This window comes from Stegodyphus dumicola, chromosome 5 (genome assembly GCF_044657685.1).
Source record: "Stegodyphus dumicola isolate Sdum_Otavi_A_Nest chromosome 5, ASM4465768v1".
NCBI lineage: Eukaryota > Metazoa > Arthropoda > Arachnida > Araneae > Eresidae > Stegodyphus > Stegodyphus dumicola.
Window position 1 is genome coordinate 72967688 of NC_140772.1, and position 23153 is coordinate 72990840.

The 23153-nt window shown below is 30.1% G+C and overlaps 1 protein-coding gene and 1 long non-coding RNA gene across 7 annotated transcripts in view; one reads left to right on the plus strand and one right to left on the minus strand.

The window, feature by feature from the left end:
* The window catches only part of LOC146997140 (uncharacterized), a 269052-nt gene that overhangs the window by 23205 nt on the left and 222694 nt on the right, over positions 1-23153 (plus strand). The window lies entirely within an intron of this gene.
* LOC118188568 (RIMS-binding protein 2-like) overlaps positions 143-23153 on the minus strand; it is a 481985-nt gene continuing 458974 nt past the window's right edge. For all 6 annotated transcript variants that reach the window (XM_085816767.1, XM_085816768.1, XM_085816770.1 and 3 more), the window contains one exon: positions 143-10554. In XM_085816767.1, coding sequence (XP_085672893.1) covers positions 10346-10554 — 209 coding nt within the window. In that variant the 3' untranslated portion in view covers positions 143-10345. The remainder of the gene's footprint in view (positions 10555-23153) is intronic.

Consider the following 23153-nt stretch of genomic DNA (forward strand, 5'->3'; position numbering starts at 1 on the left):
AACATATAATTATGTTGATTAATTTTAACATACATTTTAATCAATTTAAATTTTATGTGTATGCATGCACTGCACATTTACTAGAACTGGTATCATATCTTGAACTGAATTGTGTAATTTATGCTGTAGAAATAGAATGAAGGAACAAAGACAAGAATATATATATTTTGACATTTATGGCCACTGAAACACATGCACAGACAAATGTCTACAACACACAGCAAGTAGTTGTTTGCTGGTATGAGACATGTTTATGTACATGGTAGGAACCATTAACAGTAAAGAAAACTGTACAGTTATTTTCTCCATCACAGAGATATAATCTTGAAATATTACATATATACATGAACATATTCATCAAAAGTACCAAAGAATATTCCAAAAACATTGCATTCAGTGATAAGACACGGCAGGCTAACTTTGACAATATTAATGTTCAAAGCAAGTATTGTAGGGAAGATTTTTGCAAGCAGATTCATATAGCAATGCATAAATGGATCATATTCATGCTTTAACTATGAGCATTTTCAAAATTGAGCTGGAGTTAAAGAAACATTTCACGCTGTTTATACACAAATATTGGAAGAAAGTTTTTAAAATTAGTTAATATCTTAAAATGATTTAGGTGGAATAACATTTTGATCTAAAATCACATTTATGCAAAGCTGAGAGGGAGAAAAATAATACTCTTCCAAAGACAATTTTATTATACTAAATGTGCTTTTTTTCATAAACACATAATAAATGATGACATATAATTTTCTGTTGTTTATTCATAATAATAAACAACATAGAAATAGTTTTTATTAAATTCAGTATATTTAGATTAATGCTTGTAAGAGATTTTCAGTTTAATGAGATTATTAGTGGTAGGTTTATAGTACTTTTTCTATGCTTTTTCATTTCAGATATTGTAAAAAATTTAAACACTATCTTCATGCTGTAGTTAAAAGAAAATATCTGACAACTTCAGATTTTAAATAATTTTTTAAGCACAAAAAATGTGTTATATTACTGCTCTGCAATAAATAAAATAAAATGCACTTTATTGTAGAAATGGGAGAAAATATTTTATTCAATAAAATTTTTCAATTTATTGAAAAAAATTATAATAAGACTTTTAATGATTAACTTCATAATATAATTACTACTTTAATCTATGAGAATTTACATTATATTTATGGCACATGATTCTTATGGTACATAGTTGTTAAAAATCCACAAAAAATATAATCCTTTTTTTAATAATAAAATGTTATTGGAAACAATAGGAAGGCACTATCAATTATTGAAATTCAAAATTCAAAATAATTTACATTTATTTCTTTTCTTCTGTATTAAAAATAATGAAATCATTTCAGATAGAATAAAACAACTACATTTTGCAGTTAGTATGAAAATAAGATTTTAAACCAGGCATTATACAAAAATCCAGAAAATTATTCTAAGGGTTACTGAGTTCACATTTCATTATACAGCACATGATTTAGCAAAGCATGATATATAGGACACAATGAATAAGAAACAAACAAATATAACTTGATGGAAGCCTTTAACAGCAAAGTAAAGCACTGACATGTCAGTAGTCTTCATCATTAGCAACATATCAATCACAGATTAAGTCAATCTAGGACCTTTGACACAATGCTCTTTTACAGCTTCATTTTTATGAAGGCAGAACAGAATTGTGAGGAACTACACGCTAATCTTAAACCCCTAAAATCTAAGGCCCTAGGATATCATAAAAGCAGTGAGTTAAGAAGTATGAAAGAACATAACAATCTTGAGAGAAACATACCATTCCTTATGTTACAAAATTTCATTTAAATGTCAATTAATCAAAATACCAAAAGAAATATCCAAAAGCTATACATGTAAAATATCAGTGCAATTTTCTTTGACATAAAAGATGACAAAACAGAAGTAAAAGCTAACAATATTTATAAAAACTTTGAAGATTTTCATATATACAAAAAAAAAAAAAAAAAAAAAAAAAAAAAAAAATCAATGACTTTCTAAAATGAGCTAGTTAGTACAATTCATATGTAGAAGTTAAAACAATTCATATTCATTCATTCAGTGCAAATTTTTAAACCAATATTTCATTTATAATTAATTTGAAAAATTCGTTTATATCATTCATAAAGCACATGAAAACATAGTGAATCAGAATATCGATCAAATGCCATTTTCTTTTGTTTCCAGGAAAATTAAAAAGAGTTACTTCTGTGTATACTCAAATCACAACGAAATTGGTGTTGAATTCAACAGAGGAATTATGAATAACAATGACAGTAATGAAAATCAAACAAAATTTTCAAAACTATGGTCATGATTTCCTACAATGCACATCTCTCAGAAGAGTACAGAAACTATACTAACTTAATATTTAAAGAAATTATAAACTGGCATGTTTGCAGTGAGACAAAAATATCCAAACAGAATGCATATAATAATAAGAATAAGACAAATATATGGTGTGCAGATTAAAAATTAATTTGTAAGAATTCTGAAACTAGAAATTGTTCTGAAATAGCAGAAAATCATAAAAATACACAAAGCCCCAGATCAAACACATATGTCCAGTAAATATCCTTATAAAATTCAGTAATTTTCTTTGGCATCATAAAATGTAACCAAAGTCTAGATGGACTGGTAGTGGATTGTAGCTCAGTCAAATGTAACAACTGAAACTTGAGAAGGGTGTAAAAGACCCTTTTTATTACATTATTTAAATAAGAACAGAAGGCACACTTGATGCTTACAACTTAGCCAACTACTTGTGGCGAGATAATTTAAGGTAACAGCAAGTCAAATATAAAATTGAATTTAAATAAGCTAGATGTCTTGAAAATTAACTGGCCAAGATATTCAACTATTGACAATTACAAAGCAAGGCCAAAGACTTATCTGATCTAGCAACCTAGTAATGTGGTTTCCAGATGCAGAACATGCTCTGTCTTACAATCTAAAAAAACCTCACCTGAAAAACTCGCAACCTGATTTGCATTCTGGTGGGAAAAAGAAAGGGAGAAGTGACAGTAAAGTTCCAACACACAAAATAACTAATAACTGGTTAATTAATATAAAATAACCTTACAACCATTAGGTCTTCAAAATATGTAAAAATATTAGTAAGAAGTTTTTTGCTATGTACATTCTGAACCCCCATTACTTTTTTCAGGTGTCAGTAAAATGAAAAACATAATATGGTAAAAAAATTATGAAATTGTGAAGCTTCAAAAGATTATTTCAAAGAGAACTGTTGAAAATAAAATGATCCTGTTTAAATTTCATTCTTTTAAACAAAATTCCTTTGTTGAAGAATGGAGATTTTTGAAATACTGCAGTTTTCTATTCATTACATTACAACTTTTTGACATTTTATTTCTTGCAAAATTATCCTTGTTGCAGAAATACACGTACATCTTGCAACTAAGTGATATAGAGGAGGGAAAAAAAGTGTCTTAAAACTTCAGTATCTTAACTCAGATAAATGACCACTAATAATCACACCATATAACTGAAAATAAGGGGAATATTTTTTAAAATTATTAAACTATTTTTTAAAATACTGCAAACAACATTTTTTAAAGTTTATATCATGTCACTTTAATAAGGTATTCCATTTATTTTAACAATACTATAACAGTATAATACACTACTTCATGCACAATCAATATCATAAACTGTGTGAAATAACTTAAGCACTTGCTGAAGCTACGAGATTTAAAAAAATTTACAATTAGCAATATAACAGTTTTGTTTAGAAACTTCATTAATTAAGTTTAAAAACTGTAATACAATACAATAATTTCAGTGCCTGTATTTAGGATATTTTTATTCTCATTCTAAGTTAAGAAACTTTGACATTTGTCTGTAATTACACATTTGACCTTTGAAGAAACTCCCTCCCCCCAAAACTGCTCTTTATTTACGCTCGTTTCAGCTTCTTGTAGTAAATTCAATTGCAAAGAATACTTTTATTACCATATTATTTATAAAAAGATTCAGAACAAAATAAGAATCTGAGTATGTGATAACAATAGAGATGAATTAATTATCTAAAATATAAAGTAAAACTCAACTTCTGAACAAATCTCACAATTAAACATTTCGAATAGCCATTCTTGAATTATGGTCTGTGAGCTAAAAATAAAGAGCCACAAAGGTAATTTTAAATGAAAATATGACTTGTTACTCAATTTCTTTACAAAAAAAAAGTTTCGATTTCCAACTTAAGAGATTACAGGTCCAGTAAATTACACATTGTATAAAACAGGATTATATAAATGTAAAAATTGATGATTTAGATTTTAAAAAAATGAAACCTCAAACATTTTTTTCACTGCAGGGTGCATATAACAGATAATATTCTAGATATACTCTCAAATCCTGGAAAAACGTAACAGCATTCGAAAAGAAAAATATTACATAAATTTGCATAACATTTTAAAAATAATAGGTGATAAAAATCATTTAAATATTTATTAACAGACCAATAGAAAGAATGCTAACTTTAACATTAATTAAGAAAAATTAAACCATAGATTGGTATTAATTTTTTCTTAAAAACCTTTTTGAGAGAATTTGGAGTATTCTCTTTCTCAAGCAAACAAATTATTCTGTTAATTTTGAACATCAAATTGCTCTTCGAATGAGAAACTTAAATCTTATTCAAATGAAATGCATAGAACTTTTCTTTAATATAAATACCAACCTATGATTGAATTTATTTAATTTTATTAATAAATTTATTTTTTAAAACATATTACAACATATTAAAATATCATGACAGGTTTTTGAATAAGTGTCAATAGACTGATTTTATTTTTTTTAAGTATAATATTTTTCTCACAGAAGTGATAAGTATCAAATCCACAGATATGTTTTTCTGTTGGAGCCAGTAAAATAATGTTTGCATACTTTTTCTCATTATCTCTTTGCCAATGAAGAAAGAATATCACATTTTGCTTTTTCTTTTTTTCAACAACATTCACAAAAAGCTCTTTATCTTTAAATCCTACTATATAAAATTTGTTAAAAAATTTTAATTTTCAGTTAACTATTATAATAGCATATAAAAAGAAGACAAATTTTAACAAACTCGGATCTGTAATCGTAACTGGTCTGAGTTATACTGGTTAGCTATTGCATAAAGGTTTGAAATCATTATTAAGAATAGTTTAGTTATTTTTATTATACAATTCTCCCAATACACCACACATTTTAAGTTAGTATCAATATGAATAGATCCAGGAATGCAAACCATCCACATAAAATATTGTTCTTCTGTCACATGCACATTACAAAAATTAAATTACGTATACTTCTGGAAAGTAAATTATACCTGATTGTTCAATAATAAGGCAATGCATTTAAAAATTAAATTAGCACCATCTTATTTTTACAACTAAATGAAAACAATGAATACTAAAGTAAAATATTTCAAGTTAGAAACACTATGAAAAATTATTATGCTGCTTGTGCAATGACATAAGGCATAAAAACGTTAAAATATGTTAATGAAAATATCAAATGACTTCATTATAATACTAAAAAGTATCCAATAAAATCCAAAATTCAATAATTCAACTTCCCAATATTTAATACATCTTAAAATACTATTAATATAATGAAATATTGCTGCCTTTTCTGAGATATAAATGTATATATTTTTTTTTCACAATTGTTTAACACCCCACACTAAAGCTCATTTAATGATATGAATTTATGTTATTCATAATAATTGCTTATTGCTTCTCTTCATGTACAGCAGGAAAAGCACATATAAAGACAATGTAGTCCCAAAAGATAATGAATATGTTGATTTCTTTCTAAAAATAAATAATAATAAAAATATAATAGAGGAATTTATTTAAAATTTTTACACCAAAATTATTTTAGTAACTACTACAAGCATTTACAGAGAAATAAACTGAAAATGCTTGAAAACAACAGCAATATTCTTGCAGATACTTTTTCTTTTAACAGCAGTATATAATGTCCATTGGACTCTAAATCTATTTTTCAGTAAGTTATTATTTGAAAATTGTTAGTATGAGAAGAGACGTCACAAAATGTTATGACAAATGAACAATGACTAGGTTCAAAATACGCACATATGGTTTCATATGTGTGTGCATATATATATATATATATATATATATACATATATATTAGCATATTTTCGGATATACAACAGTTTTTTCTTTTCTTTTGAAGGAAAATTCACAATGCAGCAGATTATTTTTTTTACATCACATGAAGAGAGCAAAACTAATTTATCACAGCATTTCAAAAAATGCATTTATTTCATTTTTCATTTTAAAAGAGCATTCAAAACCTACAACACGATTGCTGAACTAATGTCATGTAGTGAAAACTTTTACAATTTATTAAATAGGTTTAGTAATTTAATAACATATTAGTACTACACAGAAAGATTTTTGAAGAGGTAGCCTATTAATATAAAAGTTTACCAGACACCAAAATTCGGTGACTTTTCGTTGTTGTAGTGAAGATTTGCATAAAAAGGTACCAATTGTGAAGATTTGCATAAAAAGGTACCAGTTGATACAGTTTCATACAATATACTTATTCATTATTTTGTGAGAAATTCTTCTCAGATAATCTTTAAAATAAATCACTAAATGATGAAATAATACTACTTTTAAAACAAGAGGAACACAATGAAGAATAATAATCATCTTCCATCAGTAATCACTTGCATTATTTTCATCAATTATTTAAAATACATGAATTGTTAATAAGTTCACAAATTATAAGACAAAGTTTCATTTTAAAATTATTGTTGCAGTTGCATAGTGAAAAAATATTTTTAATGCATTCACTCATTTTCATTAAGATTATTACCAATCATCAAGATTTTATTGATTTACATGAGTACTGCAAATACTAACTGAATAAATAATCACATACAAATTTTAACTTTTGGTATTCAGATATCAAGTTAGAATGAGAAGTGTTAAAGAATTAGGAAAAAGAGCTTCACAAAACTAATTATTTTTTTGTTAATACCTGTCTACTAAATATCAAAAATCGATGAATTTATAATTTCAAAATATACAAAACTTAGAGTTACTACAAGTTACACAACTGTTTATAGTGAGCATCATTATCTCTACAACTGAACTATATTTATATAATATTCAAAAGGCACAAAGTTAGTTCCAACAGTATTGAAGGAGGCAACATTCTATTTATAAATCATTCAAATAGGTCCTGCAGGCACTAAGCAGGCTTGGGTTTCTTTACCTAATTTATAATTTATAATCCAGAATCAAAATAAGAAAGAAATTATACTTTGAAACAGACTTAAAATTGATTAAAATTTTGAAATTCTTCAAGGTTTATGTCCTAATATTTTTCTTGGCAAGTAATATACAAAATTTGCTATAGAATTATGACCCATTCAATCTTACATATTTGGCAATGGACATCAGTAAAACCAATTTTAATTCTAAATTTTCAAATAAATGCATTTCAATTATATTTAATAAATTATGCCTTCTTTTTCAATCTTTGAATGTGAAATCTGAATAATATTTTTAAGGCTCCAAGCATTTAAAAATATTACAAGATCAAGCTGCATATGACTTCTTCAGTAAATATATGTCTGAACAAATCTGCATAAATTGAATCAAATCCTTCCCCATATTAAAATAAAAACATAAAAATAATGTGATTACTAATTTAATTAGTGAACTGAAATATTAGTCAAAAAGGAATAAGTTTCATCACTCAACATAATGCACATTTTATGAGGGATTAAAAAACATGATATACTAAAGCCAGGTCACTTCAATAACAGGTTTGTATACTCTAGATATGTAGAATTATCACATTAATTTACAAAATACACAAATTCAATACTTTAGAAATATTGTTGAGAATTAAAAAAATTTGCCCCCAAAATTTTTTTAACATCCTTAAAAACCATGAACAGTGGAATAAGCATTTTGCACTTAAAATGCCAAATAATACATTTTCAGTAGATGCTACAATCTCTCTCTTTTTTTAGAAATACAGCACTGTTAACATCTAATTTCATTTCACTAAATCTCGCATCAATTAAAAGATGAATGATACAAACATGAAGCATTATACATTTTTTAACTTGCTTTTTCTTATATTCCCCCTTTCTCTTCTATAATAATTAAATACTTGCTGTTTTGCGGTTTCATTTATTATTTTCCATACTAAACTTTTCTTTAAGCTATTTGTAATTAATCTGAATTCTCTATTACAGTTTTTGAATTCCCATTTTTTATAAATTTGGAATTATCTCTATATTTAAAAACAGAAATATTGCAATGTTTTTAAAAAATATCTTGCTCATTTTCAAGATATGAGGATATGAGTGTGTAACCAAAAAAGCCTTTTATACTTCAAAAATCGAAAAATGCATGAAAATGCTAATCGCTCAAAATGCAATAGTAAAATCTGCACACATATATAGATGGTTTTAAAATACCAATATAAATTAAAACTGAATCATGTGGAATCAAAAATTTGTTCCTTTATATATTTAAAGAGTAAAAGGTTAGTTTAAAATTATTTATTCTTTTATTTACCATTAAAACGTTACAGATTATATCCTATTTCACAGGTACTTAGGTTGGAGGCTTGAGGGATGGGAGTTTTTGCTTGAACTCACAATAAAAAATAAAATTCACATAAATATGTTGTTGTTCAAAATGGTCAAACAGTTGCAACGTGATGCATTCATTGGGAAGATCCATACCAACTGCTTATTTAGTTACCCACTGAGAATGTTGCCCAGTGGACATCACAGAGAGGTGGAACAAATTACACTTGTGAGAAACTCCATTTCAGTTTTGATGAGGAACATCCCAGGGAATGGATCCAAGGATTGCCCACCTTCCTGTACCACCAAACCTCTTGAGAGGACTTTTGGTTTGCCAATATTTTAAGTGCCCCCATTGCTGCACACATACATATACCAACATCCAAGCTTTCTCTGGGATTCACATCCAGGCTCAAAAAGAGCAAGCAGAATTACTAACCAGGGCAACATTTATACAAATACATAATTTTTGTAAAACTTTCAAAATTCGAATAAAAAAGTCAGATTGTATTGAATTTTCTGTTGAACCCACAATATTAACATTTATTAACACTGAGTTAACTTTAGCAAATTACTCAGCAAGAAGAGTGACAAAAATGCATCAGCAACAAAATATTTAAGTCAAAAATGTTTTAAAGAAAATTATAAATTAATTTTTGATAATTTTATAATTGTAAATTATTAGCAAAATAATAATGTTCTAGAGCAAATGCATATTTAATTTTAGTAATTTTTAATCCGCAGCCATGTCAGAATGGTCTAGATTGATAAACATTAGTTTTGTATTATTTAGCATTTTAATTTGCTAACATTTTCACAGTTCATAGTTTTTACAAAAGGTTCATAAAATATATATTATGAGGAGCCAATTTAATCTTTTCGTTTGAAGATTAAGAATTCATTACAGTGATTAGTTAAAAATAACTGAAATTGCATGATGAAATTCAAAATATAATCATAATTCAATTATATTTAACTAAGTAAATATATCGAAATATATTATATTATATGTAAGCTATTTTTATATACGACTTCAAGAACAGTCTACATCATTGTATTTATTAAAATTTGAAATTAAGTTATGAGTCAATTTTAATGGCATACAAAACAATGGAAAAGACAAAATAGTTTTTTCATTAATATTGTAAAATTATACCATTTTACACAAATACTTTATCATGCAACATTAAATTTGTTAAAAATAATTTAAATAGTAGCAATGCTATTCTAGAACATAACAACTTAATTTAATTATAAAAGCTTTTAAAATGATCTCAAATGGTATGAATAAAAAATAAATTACAATAAAAAACTAACTGGAATTTTTTTTTTTCATCCAAACATTAATAACCCAAGCAACTGACTAGAGACAGGTATATCTTTCATAATCTGTCAACAAAATATCAACATTCATAAAGCATTTTTCAGAAGCAGCTCTAAAAGAGATTGACAAACAAAATCTTAATTTGGCAGTGAAAGAACTTTACATAACTTCTCAATTGAGAAAACACCAACAACAGGTCAACAGTCTTCCCATCGATATGATTTCAATTATGCATTTGCACAATATTTTTATCTAGGACATATTCCTTGACACCATATCAGCTCAGACTGACAATGCAGCATTTTTAAGCGGAAGAACAAGTTTAGTATACATACAGTTGATTCCCTGGCTTTTGTTATTGGCCTCTGAGACCATAAACCTGTACAAATGTTGAATAAAAAATGAAGCTGCTACCAGTGTTGTCCAGAATGACCTGAGCTGTTATACTGGCCTCTGTCCCGGTCAGATGAATGACCACCCGACCTTTCATATGCACGATCTGAGCTCGGTCTTTCTGAATATCTTCCTTTCTCAGAAGGCATATGTTCTTTAGAAGGTACTGATGAAGAATAATGAGAGCTGCCACTGCCTCTCATATACTGTGAACCACTGCGATGCTCTATGAATAGAACACATGATTACTAATTACATCTTTATTAAAATTAAAGAGCAAGATAATTAATTCTTTTAATTAGTATTAAAAAAACATTTTCATTTTCCCTTTGTTTATTACTACATGGGAGGGGGGAAATTAATATTATAATAAATAACTAAAAATAGTACTATAATATATTACATAATTATTTGAAGTGCTATTTAACCAATATAGATTTGAATAGAATAGCTGATACTGTTCCAAATAATTTTGGAACATAATGTTATAAAAATAAAACCTTGATAGAAGATGAATTAAAGAAACTTCACAGTTAAACTATATACATACAGTATATGCCTATATTTGTTGAGGTAGGGAAAAGGTTTGATGTGTATAATAAAACAATGGCATACAATTTAGACATTTTTTATTGAAATACTGAGTAAAAAAATTTAAAGTATTTAAGCATTATTTAACTTTTGAGGAAAAAATATACTAGAAAGCTTTTTTCAATAAGAGGATAAAAATAAATAAAATTTGGTTTACATCCAAAGCATTTAATTTAATGAGTTTTACAGATATTGTAAGAAACTATAACCTTAATAAAAAAAAAGTATGTCATATTTTATTTAATTTTATTTTTGCTTTTATTTTATTTGATTAATATTTGCTTATTTACTTATTGCTTCATTGCAAAAATTATTTCAGATTCCTCAAATGAATGATAATTTGATTAAGAAATTAATGATATGATGCTAAAACAATCAACTTGACAGTTAGCACAGTAGGAATTTTCAAATTTTACAAGATATAAAGTTTTATGTATGTAACATTTTTGTTTTCATTAGATTATAAAAATGCTTAGAGTAATTTAAATATTGTTTTACAAACTTTCAAGATTTAAAGAGTTATATTTTAGGAATTTAATTCCAATCAGTATATCTTTTTATGATTAATATCTCAGTTTTGAATTTCCCATTTTACAGTTAGGAATAAATTGATTTGCAAATACAATCTCTCCATGTATATATACAGCTGTATTAATTATAATTCATTACATTATGAGATAATGCGTTTTTGACTGTTTAAATAGCTATAACTAAGAGGATTCAGTTTTTTACGGTTCATATTTGTAGGCAGTGATTATATAAAAAAGAGAACTGATGATATTTAAATACAGGGTGGTTATAAATAAAGCGACCCTATTCATACCCCTCTAGAACCTATTCTACTTATTGAATTTTGATGACATTTGGTATACAGTACAAAGTCTCTAATCCGGATGTCCATTATCCGGAATGATTTATAATCCGGACCTCAAAGCCACAAACTTACGCATGCATGTTTGATGCGCGCGTCCGCTATGCATGCGCATAAAGCCACTAAAGCGTTTACCCATGCGCGGCTTCCGCTAGTGAAGAAAGTAATAGAGAACGTTATTGAAAATGAAAAAAATTCGATTGACAAGTTAGTCGGTATTCTGGACACAGTAATTACAGGACTTGAACAGTGGAACTTCGTAACTAAACAAGAAATTATGTCTGTTAATAGAATTAAAGAGAAAGTATTAGCACAAAAACGAAGCAACTTAAACAACTTACATTGAAAGAAATGTTTAATAAAGTAAACAAATAAATATTAAGCTTTTTTTTTTGTAAATTTTGATACCCTTTAGATCATAATTTTTCTTTATTTCATAAATTACGGTTTCATATTTTTAATTGTATTATTTCTAAATGCCATCTTACCATATTTAAATTGATGATCTATAATCCGGAAAAATCCCTAATCCGGAATCGCCGAAGTCCCAATGAGTCCGGATTACGGACTTTGTACTGTATATGTTATATGGACCACAGGGAAACGATTTCTGAAATAAAACACAATAGTTCAAATTTTGGTCACCAGGGAGAATTGTGGCACCTAAAGAAGGGGGAAAATCTATTAGAATCTTTAAAATTTATTCAGTTACAGAATGTGCTCAATGCGTGCTCAATTGGCATCAATTATGTGTTGAAAACTCATTAGACAGTGTCCAATGGTAATGCGAAGTAACTCTTGAGGGATTTCAGCAAGATGACGTGTAATGTTGCTTTCAAGTTGGGTAAAGTCCTAATTCCTCCTCCACAAACATGGTCTTTTAGGAAGTCCCACAACCAGAAATCACAGGGACTTAAGTCAGAGGAACGAGTAGGCCAGGCCTAACTTTGGCTAAAAGTTTTGAATTGTCAGCCAATGTGGGGAGTCGCGCCATCTTGCTTGAAGACAGTGGTCTGCAAACATTGCCATTCCTGTAAAGCAGGAATGATTTGCTGTCGAAGAAGTTTACTGTACCATGCCCTTGTGACACAGCACGTTTTAGGACCTTGAGGAGTGAGAGTTTCAAAGAAAAAAGGTCCGAGGATAAAATCAGCAGTAAATCCACACCATGCTGTCACATAATCAGGATGCAGTGGTTGTTGATGCAGGACATAGTAGCAAAAAAGTGATTGTAGCAAAAAAGTGAAGCATCCCATATGCGACAATTTTGATTATTCACAGCTCCATCGAAAGAAAAGTGCACTGTATCTGACCATAGAATTTTCCAAGGCCACGCGTCATCAAAATCCATTCTCGCCAAAAATTGGGCAAGCAAATTCAGAGCGTGTTTGGTTGTCTTGAGGTTGAAGCACTTGCACCAAGTGGATCTTATACGGATACCATATCAATATGGATCGCAGAATTTTTTGTACTGTTGACAAAGGAATCGCTAACTCACACGACACCGATCGAGCACTCACTGAAGATAGTGGGAAATGGAGGTTCTTTTCAACCACAGCAGTTGCGACTTCTTCGACAATTTCATTCGCAAATGGTTTCCGCCCTCTTCACAGCAGCACACACAAGTATCCAGTCTCCTCAAATTTCATAATCATCTTCTTCAAAATGGGCCTCTTTTCGCAATCCCTTTAAATGATGATGTTCACGCAATGCAGCTAAGCTATTGCAGTCTTACCAGTAAAACTCGATCTTTCTAAAGGCATGATTAACGACGGCAAAGGGCACACAGAATACTTTTCTGGCTCTGACTCCAAGTCTCTTTATAGGTTTGAATAATTTGCATAAGGAATTTTTTAAAACTGTCATCTGGTCGTCAAAATGTGAACTATTTTTCTATTGCAGAAATTTTTCCCCCATAGCCCATATAGCATATATACCAAGTTTAATCGAAATCCAATAGGCAGAATGGGTTCTACAGGGGTCTGAATAGGGTCACTTTAATTATAACCATCCTGTATATTTGATAAGTTGTCATGTAGAAATGAATTACTCAGTTCATGATAAATATAATTTAAACAGTTATCTTTGTTTAATGTTCTGAATATAATATTTTAAACAAACCTCATTATTGAAATGCTACCTACATGGCAGTTTTCGTAGTTTTGCCCTTTTGTAATATGAATACAAACCAGTTTCCTTTCAAACAACTTCTATAAAGAATATCCCCCTTAGACAGACTTTACTAAATGCATGGCCATAATCCCAATTGTAGCAAAAATGTGAAAACAATTCAAAACATTATGTGAAATCTTAAAAGTTAATACACATATATGGGTCTTCACACAAATCTTCATTTAGATGCACAAATAAAAAATATTTTTCTCCTAAACATGCAAATAACTGATTTCATCTAAATTCTGGATTCTTTTTGTTTTTATATATAAGCAAACCAATTGGAAAGTTTTTTTGAGATTCTATACTTTTTGATTTGGTAGTCATTAGGAAATCATATCCATCTGAATATATTCCTTCCCTTTTTTCTCACTGCTGAAATTCTTTACAACAAAGAATCAAGACAATCTTTTTTTAATCAAAGAATTTAGTTACACAGTCTTAAAAAATTAAGTGAGAATCCAAAACTATATCTTTTATTACTGCAGAAAATTATCATTATTTAAAAAAATCTTTGTTGCTTTTTTACTCTCTTTACAACTCGGTTTAAACTTCTGTCTTTATTTTTTTATCAAAACTGATTCATCATATTTAGGTTTCAGTCTTGTGAAGTTCTTTCTTCATTGATAATATAATATTTGATGTTGAAGGAATTGCACATATAAAGATTCCCAAAATGAACATCATGGTATTTCTGGTAATTCAGTAGAATCCATTTTTTAGGCATGCACTCAGTTATTATTTTTTTATCACGATTTCAATGTTTTTATTAAAAATTCTATAATCTTCATCTTTTCGAGTGAAGATGAAGGTTAAAAAATATTGTTAAGCTCAGAATAAATATTTTGCCTTTCTTTTATAGATACAAAATTTTTATTTTTAGATTAATTAAAAATCATGTTTAATGTTGTTAGTTCATCAATTGTGAACCTTATGGCAAATTAATGAACGTTTTCACAGTAAAGTGATCCAACAGGAAGATTTATACTGATTGTAACACTAAAATTGTATTAGATAATAATGTAAGGTCATTGGCTGTAAAATTTAAATTAGATTTTAAATCCATGAGCTATTTTCAGTATACGTTTTAATCATTGTAAACATTCCAATGTACCAGCTTTTACTGTGAGTTTTGAAGTCTAGTGCCAATTAACATTTTCTACCAGTTTGGTCCCCCTCATATGAGTTGCCACTTGTGATTTTTGGAATATTTCGACTGATCTTTTCTCTCTCTTTTTTTAATCAAAGAATTTAGTTACACAGTCTTAAAAAATTAAATGAGAATCCAAAACCATATCTTTTATTACTGCAAAAAATTATCATTATTTAAAAAAATCTTTGTTGCTATTTTTGTCATTAAGAGTTTTCAGAATTATTTGTGTTCAGTAATTTAATAGATTTCTGATTTTTGTATTCAAATTCACCTAATTCTTGCTGAAAAGAGCTTTTATAACAGCTAACTGTATTTCCTCTGCAAAATGTAGAAGCTGATAATTCGCATTAATCAATTCATTGCTCTTATTGGCACTGAAACTTTACCTGTAGTTTACTTTCACAATATTTTCTAAAGAATAGTCACACTATTTTAATTTATATTAAATGAGAATTCTATAATTTTTAGCCCTTAAAAATCTATAAAATCAATAAAATCCAAGATTCAATTTTTTCTTTTACTTTCAGTGCATCAGCATCATTTAAATTTATGTACTGGTGATTTTTAACAGATGTATAATAGGCTAATTCATGATTAAAGTTTATGTTATGATATTTCATTGATTACTTTTTGTCTATCTGTATCCACAAATCGAATTACAATTTTTTAAATACTTAAAAATGTCTGTATGGAAAAAATATATACTACATATTATATTGCTGTATTCTTTTTACCAAATTATCAGTAAAAAGGTGTTGAGTTTTGAGTAAACATTTTAAACTATGTTTTACCATTTATAAGAAAATAGCTTCTCTTCTCATCACAAATTGCAGTCTATTTTCTACTTATATTTGAAATGTTCTAAAAGTATATCATCTTTTTCTTAAACTACTTTTTTTAACTAGATTAATTTTAGTCATGACCGACCTGCAAATCCCACTTTCGTTACCTCAATGCAAATATTTGTTTAGTAAAATAGGTAACAGTGTGAATGATTACACGTAATCATATTACTGTAAGCTAACTTAGCAGACCAGTATGTAATCTAGTTACTGTAAGAATTCGAATTTCTCTCGTTACAGAGTAATGTAGTATACAAGTGTGCTGTAGACCTCCTGGCTGATAATAATCATCCTGATAGTTTAAGCATCACACCCACAACAAATGAAAAAAAAAATGCAGTTAAAAACATCAAATCAAAATTCCTAGTATTGTTCAATTGCCTTTTATACAATTCTTCAAAGCCTTTGGGAATCTAAACTCTTTCCTGCAGCAATAGAGTTCCTTTATGTTTCCATGCTTTCCTTAAAATGTCACAATAATAGGTAGTCCTCGACGAAATGTCACAGACCATCCGAGAGCCCATGGACCATGGATATATGTGGTCCAAAAGGCAAATGGTGAGTAGTGCCCCTATCGCGATTACGTTAACCTCAATAAAGTCACTGTGCCTGACTGCTGCCTACTGCCTCACATCCAAGATTGTCAGTGGTGTAGCTAGGGTGGGGCAAAGGGGGACATCTGTCCCCAGGCGCAGCATTCAGGGGGCGCCAAATCGATGGTACGAAATTTTAGAATGAAGTGTTTGCCATTCGTGGCACACAGAAAGGGGCACAAAAACTTCAGTTGTCCCCGAGAGCTGAAATCACTAGCTATGCCTCTGAAGATTGTACACAGTTTAAGGAAAAGACATCTTTTTGACTCTCAGCATTGCTTGCGCATATCATCAGATTCCAGTGAATCCTGATGACATTGAAAAATCGAAAATACCTACTTCTTTTGGCCTATTCGGATTTGTCCATATGCCTTTTAGCTTATGCAACACTAGACAAACCTTCCAGCATTATATTCACCAAGTCTTGTTCAGTTTGTACTATCAAGTAGTCTGTTTAGATGATAACATAGTTACCTCCAAGGAAGAGGACAAATACACTAGGCACTTGCATGAAGTTTTCTCTTGTTTACATGACCATGGCTTAAAGCTAAATTCTTCAAAATGTGTGCTTGAACAGATCACTGTCTCATTCTCAGGTTGCCTAATAACCTCTTCTGGTATTCAGCGCTCACCAGAAAAAGCTAAAGTTATTGCTAATTTCCCAAACACAGAAACTATAGCCCAACTCCGACACTTTTTTGTTAAACTTTTATAGATTTCTTAAAAAAGCAGCACACACTTAGGTTCCCTTACATGAGTTTCTTAAGAACTCTAAGAAAAATGACAAGCACCCATTTCCTTGGAGTGAGGAGACTTCTACACTGTTTGAAAAATGCAAAGCTGATCTCACGCAAGCCTCAACTCTCAGCTTCTACGCACCTGGCCAGAAATTGCCCCCGATGGTCAATGCATCTGACATCGTCATACGAGCCAATTTAAATGGTGTCAGTGACAAAGATGACCAACCGCTCACATTTTTTTCAGAGAAATTTTTCCCGGTGGAGCAGTGATACAACATTTATGACGGCGAGCTATTTGCCATATAGTCTGCCATCAAATATTTTGGGCATATTCTAGAAGGTAAAAAATTTACAATTTTTACAGACCACCATCCATTAAATCTTGCTTTTACATATATATGATTGTAGTTAACCCAGACAATTATATCAACTTAACTAGATAGTTCAGGTCTCAACAGACATACAACATGTTGCTGGGACAGATAATGTCGCAAATATTTTGTCCCACATCTAAGGAATCAACGTTGGTAGCCCCATTGGCTTTGCAGCAATCGCAATTGACCCAACAATAGATGACAAGCTCAAGACCTTTTTCGGTAATCCTAATTGTTCACTGAAGTTCTAACCACAAACACTCACTCCTGATTTACAAACATTCTGTGATACAAGTGATAAATGGATCAGGCCTTACGTTACGATTAAATTTCGTAAATATATCTTCAACTGTGGCAGGTGTGAGTGCTACTAAAAACCTTGCTCTTGCACATTTTATTTGGCCATCAATTTCCAAGGATGTTACCTTGTGGTCTCATGCCTGTATCCAGTGCCAGCGATCCAAGATATCTTGGACATGTTAAGAGTCCACTTCAGACTTTTCCGTCCATAACATAATGGTTTGAGCATGTACACTGAGGGGAGGGGGAAAAAAAAAGAAAGAGACAGTTCTGTATCTCCCGTTCTACTGGGCCGATTGACGAAATTCAAATTGCGTTTTTCATGTCTCGAAAGTGCGACTTAGATTATAATATGTATATTAGACTTAGATTATAATATATATATATATATATATAATATGTATATTATATTTATGTATATTAGATTTATATATAGCATTATTCTAACATACGTATTATAATATTTTATTTTATAAAATTTGGTGCGAAATTTACGGAGTAATTCAAAACTTTATCCTGGCATATTTTTTTCAGTTTTTGCCAAGAATAATTTACTTGGCGAACTTCTTAATTTATAGCAACCAATTTTCCTTTTCTTTTTTTCATTGTAGATGAGTGGAAAAAAGTCATCGTTCATATTTTCAAATAATTTTAACAAAGTGCGTATTATCGCTTCCCCCCCCAAAAAATAATAAATAAATAAATAAATGCGAAATTTCAAAATGCTCCAATATGTAAATTCATGCATATCATAGAAAATTTTGAATAAAAAACCTCTAATTTTTTTGCAGGTGTACCTAGAAATATATCTACTTTAAGATGATGTTAAAAATTTTATAGGTTATAATACAAAATATTTTTTGAAAAATTTATAAAAAATATTTAAAAATACAAATTTTAAAAATAAATCATAAAAAATGTGCGACTTACATTTGGATTAAGCCTAAATTTCGAATTCTGGAAGAAGGAATCAAATATGTTTAATAAAAAAAGATATATTAATAAATATAGTATATCATATTCAATTAACACTGAGGAGCTAAAATTTTGAGAGCTAATTTTCTAAAAATTACTCGTGCGATTTTTAGAAAACATGGCAATTTGGCATAATTTGAGTCGTAGAATCGAAATATGGGAAAACATTGGCATGTCATTTCTGAAAACGGCCGATTTTGTGTCAAAATACCTATATTAGAATAAAGCTATACATTAATCTAATACATATCCTAAGTCGCGCTTTCGAGACATGAAAAACGCAAGTTGAATTTTGTCAATCAGCCCAGTAGGAACAGGAGATATGGAACTTTTTTTTCCCCTTTTTTTTCTGTGCAGTGTACATGTCAACTTGGTTGGCCTTCTCCCACCTTCCAATGGACAACTTTCTTGCATTGACCGGTTTATACGTTGGTCAGAAGCCATTCCTTTGGCTGGCATTTCTTGCCAGACATTTATCGAATCCTGGCTTTCCGATTTTGGCGTACCTCCATCATCACCACGAACCAAGGATGGCAGTTCGAATCAACGCTTCATCTTTCACTAACATCTCTACTTGGAACAAAGTGAACTCACTCGTCTCCATACCATCCTACCAATAATGGATTTATCGAGCACTTCAGTTGCTGCATTAAGCACTCCCTCAAATGCCACAGCAACTCTTTCACTGGATGAATACTTGCCTCTAGTTCTTCTTAGACTTAGGTCTGCCTTCAAGTCCAATCTTCAATGTACAGTGGCAGAACTGGCGTATGCCTCCCCTCTTACACTTCCCGCTGATATTTTAGGTCCTGAGGTGACCAAGGAAATAGACCCATTAAGCCAATTATGTGAAATGATGAAAAGTTCCTCACCTAAATCAGCAACATCACATGAGGCATAACACCATTCATACATCTAAACTTTCAAACCTGCACCCATGTCTTCTTCCATCGAGATCGTGTCCGAAAGCTACTCCATCTTACAACAACCTCTACCAAATGATTTCTTGAACGGCAAAGCATTTCAACATCTCCACCTAAAATAAGACATATACAATTAGTGTTGAGCACCTTTAGCCTACATCCTTCCTGCTTAATGACTGTTTGTGTCCACCTGGAACTGCTCCGTCAGCCACTGGTCCACCAGCTCCAAATGCATCACCTAATCTTCCACCTCTAAGCCTACTAACAGCCAGAGTAACACTACAGCACGAACAATCACCTGCTCCGGATGGAAGGTTTGATTCAACTCTTGGATCTGCAATTCTTTGTACCTTTGGTACTTGAGGGAGGGGTACTGTAGGGAATCATTCCCTTTATCCCGACCAGATGACAGCACTTGCTGGAACTTGATTTCTTTTGCAATCACTTGCTGGAACTTGATTTCTTTTGCAATCACAAACTGCATTCTAGGATTAGATAAATTTCTGTCTAGGACAATACTATGCAGTTCAGTATGTAATCTAGTACTGTAATGACAATAGCAGTAATTAATACTTAAAATTATGTAGTTCATGAATGATTCTTTATGATGTTAGCATGTTCTTCTGTACACAAGAACCTCATACAACTGATCTGAATATAAAATATGTGGAACTTTAATCAACTGCTGGTTCCACAATCTCCTTCGAAGTTCTCATTTTTATGAGATTCACTTTTGTTTAGAGATTCACTTTTGTTTATCTTTTTTTGAATGATAACGTTTCTGTAATCACATTTGAAAGCTTTTATAATACCTTTCTCTAAACGATGAATGGCAGAAGTCATTGTAGCATTTCATCAAGCGTGTGAGAGGTGCCGCATCAGCTAATCAGAAAGAGACGGTCATCGCCTGTTCTTTTTAAGTCATATCTTCTCCCTGGCCTCACAGCCTATTTTGGCGGGTGACAGCGGAGTAGAAAGACCGTTATGCAATGCTCCCGGCATTAGTATCATTCCTCTGTGTATAATAAAAAATATTTTTATATCATATGCTGTTCCATGCTGTTTCATTCATATCCAGGTGTCAGATAAACCAATATCACTTTTAATGTGATCCACCTTTTAATGGTAACCTGCTTTATCATATTTGCAGGAAGAAATACAAATTTAATGTTTTTCAGAATGATATCAGAGGGGTGTGCAGTGCACTTATTTAACATTAAAGCTATTTTTTTCATTTTTCATTTCTTTGTTTCTTTTCAAAATGAAATCAATAAAAATACTGTTTGTAATCCATGAGTTCTTGTTATTATGGTAAGTTAAAAAGCCTTGACTCTTTTTAAACATCAAGTTTTCTTTTCCAATAACCAATGGCATCTTCTTAATTGTTGCATCTATATTTTACATTAATAACACAGTAACTCCTTCTTTGAATTTCTGCAAACCAGCTGCTGTTTTACTTTTAAACAACAATGTGTGCTTTGGTAATGCTTTGTAAAACAGACCAGTTTTATCTGTGTTATAAATTTCATGTGGCTTGTATTCTTTTAGAAGCCCAGGTAAAATGTCTTTTATCCAGTTCTCAGCCAAATGATGATCTGTCCCTTACTACTCACCATGTAGTTTCAATTAATGGTGTTCTCTCTTTCCATCTTGTAAGCCATCTATTAGTTAGCACAAAATTTTCTCCTAGCATTTTAGTAAATTCTACAGCTTCTGTGGTCAAAACAGCTCTAGAAATTGGAACATTTATTAGTCTCATAGCTTGAAAACATTGTAGAAGAGTGGTTTCAAAGTCTTTTTATTTTCCCTACCTTTTTTTGTGCTTCTTTGAGACATTTGCATTTTTTACTAGTTCTTTATCAATTTTATTCCTTTGTTTAAATAAATTGCATAATGCTGCTTGGGAAATTCCCATTTTAAATGCGGCTTCTCTTTAGTTGCATTTGCCAAATGTATCTTTTAGCAATTTATCCTTTTCTTTCCAGGCTTAAATCATTTCGTTTAGGCATTTTCAACATGTTAAAAGTCACACACACAGCAAATAAAAAATATTTCTTAAAGTGATTTTTTTTTAAATCCAAATTTCTCACTTCTAGCGAGCAGGAAGATTGCACCTTTGCTTGCCAAGTCCATTTGTCACTTTATGGTTATTACAGGCAGAATCAGGGCTTTCTTTTCTTTTTCTTCAACCTACAATGACATTTGTATTTTTTACTAGTTCTTTATCAATTTTGTTTCTTTGTTTAAGTAAACTGTACATCACAGTTTGGAAAATTCTCATTATAAAATGTTGTTTTTCTTTGGTTGCATTTACCAAATGTATCATAATCATTCAGCAATTTATCCTTTTCTTTCAGGCTCAAAAATCACCCATTTTCCTATCAAAGACTTAATGTATGATAGTGTACAGAAGCATTTCGTGATGTTTTCTGAGCAGGGCTAGATTTACGTATAAACTACACAAGCTATAGCTTAGGGTTCCCACTTTCTTGGGACTCCCCAAAAATTAAAATAGAGTATAAATAGTATTAAAATATACTATAGCAGACTTATAAAGGACCCCATATCTCAAATAGATTAGGGCCTTACGAAGTCTACATCTGGCTCTGTTTCTGAGTGTTGGTATGCATATAGTGATAGACTGTTCCCAATAGCAGGATAAACTGTATGAACTGGAAACCCTGCAAAAGAGTTAATTGTGTAACTCTCTTATTCTTTACACTTACTATTTCTCACTTCTTTAGGAAAGGACAGTGATATGACACTCTCTATATATAACTCTCTTTTTCAATATGTATTTGGAATTATAATGAATTTTTATCTTTTTTTCATCTATTAATAAAGAATGTGTTTTGTGATCTTACAATTTCCGTCAACACCTATTTTGAATTACAAGTTAATTAGGTATGATCTCGCTTGATGCTGCGCTGGATACAAGGTAAGAAGATCATTTTGCTCTCTATTTTTATTAATTTGTTGTGAAATTTCGAGGCTATAAAATGTTTTACAACAAAAGATTATGAGTCCTGATGAAAAGATCATAGCTAATTAAATAATAATAAAGAAAAAAAAAACTATAAAAGCTAAACTGTAGTTTCATATTAAAACCGAAAATAAATTTTTCGACGATACAAAAATGTTGAATTCAAGTCAAATGCAAATTGCAAAACTGAATTCCAGCAATTACTCAACATGGAAATTCAAAATGTAAATGCTACTAATAAAGGAGGATCTTTACGATGTAATCGAAGATGTACCTCCAAGCCCCATTACAGAACAATGGAGTAAACG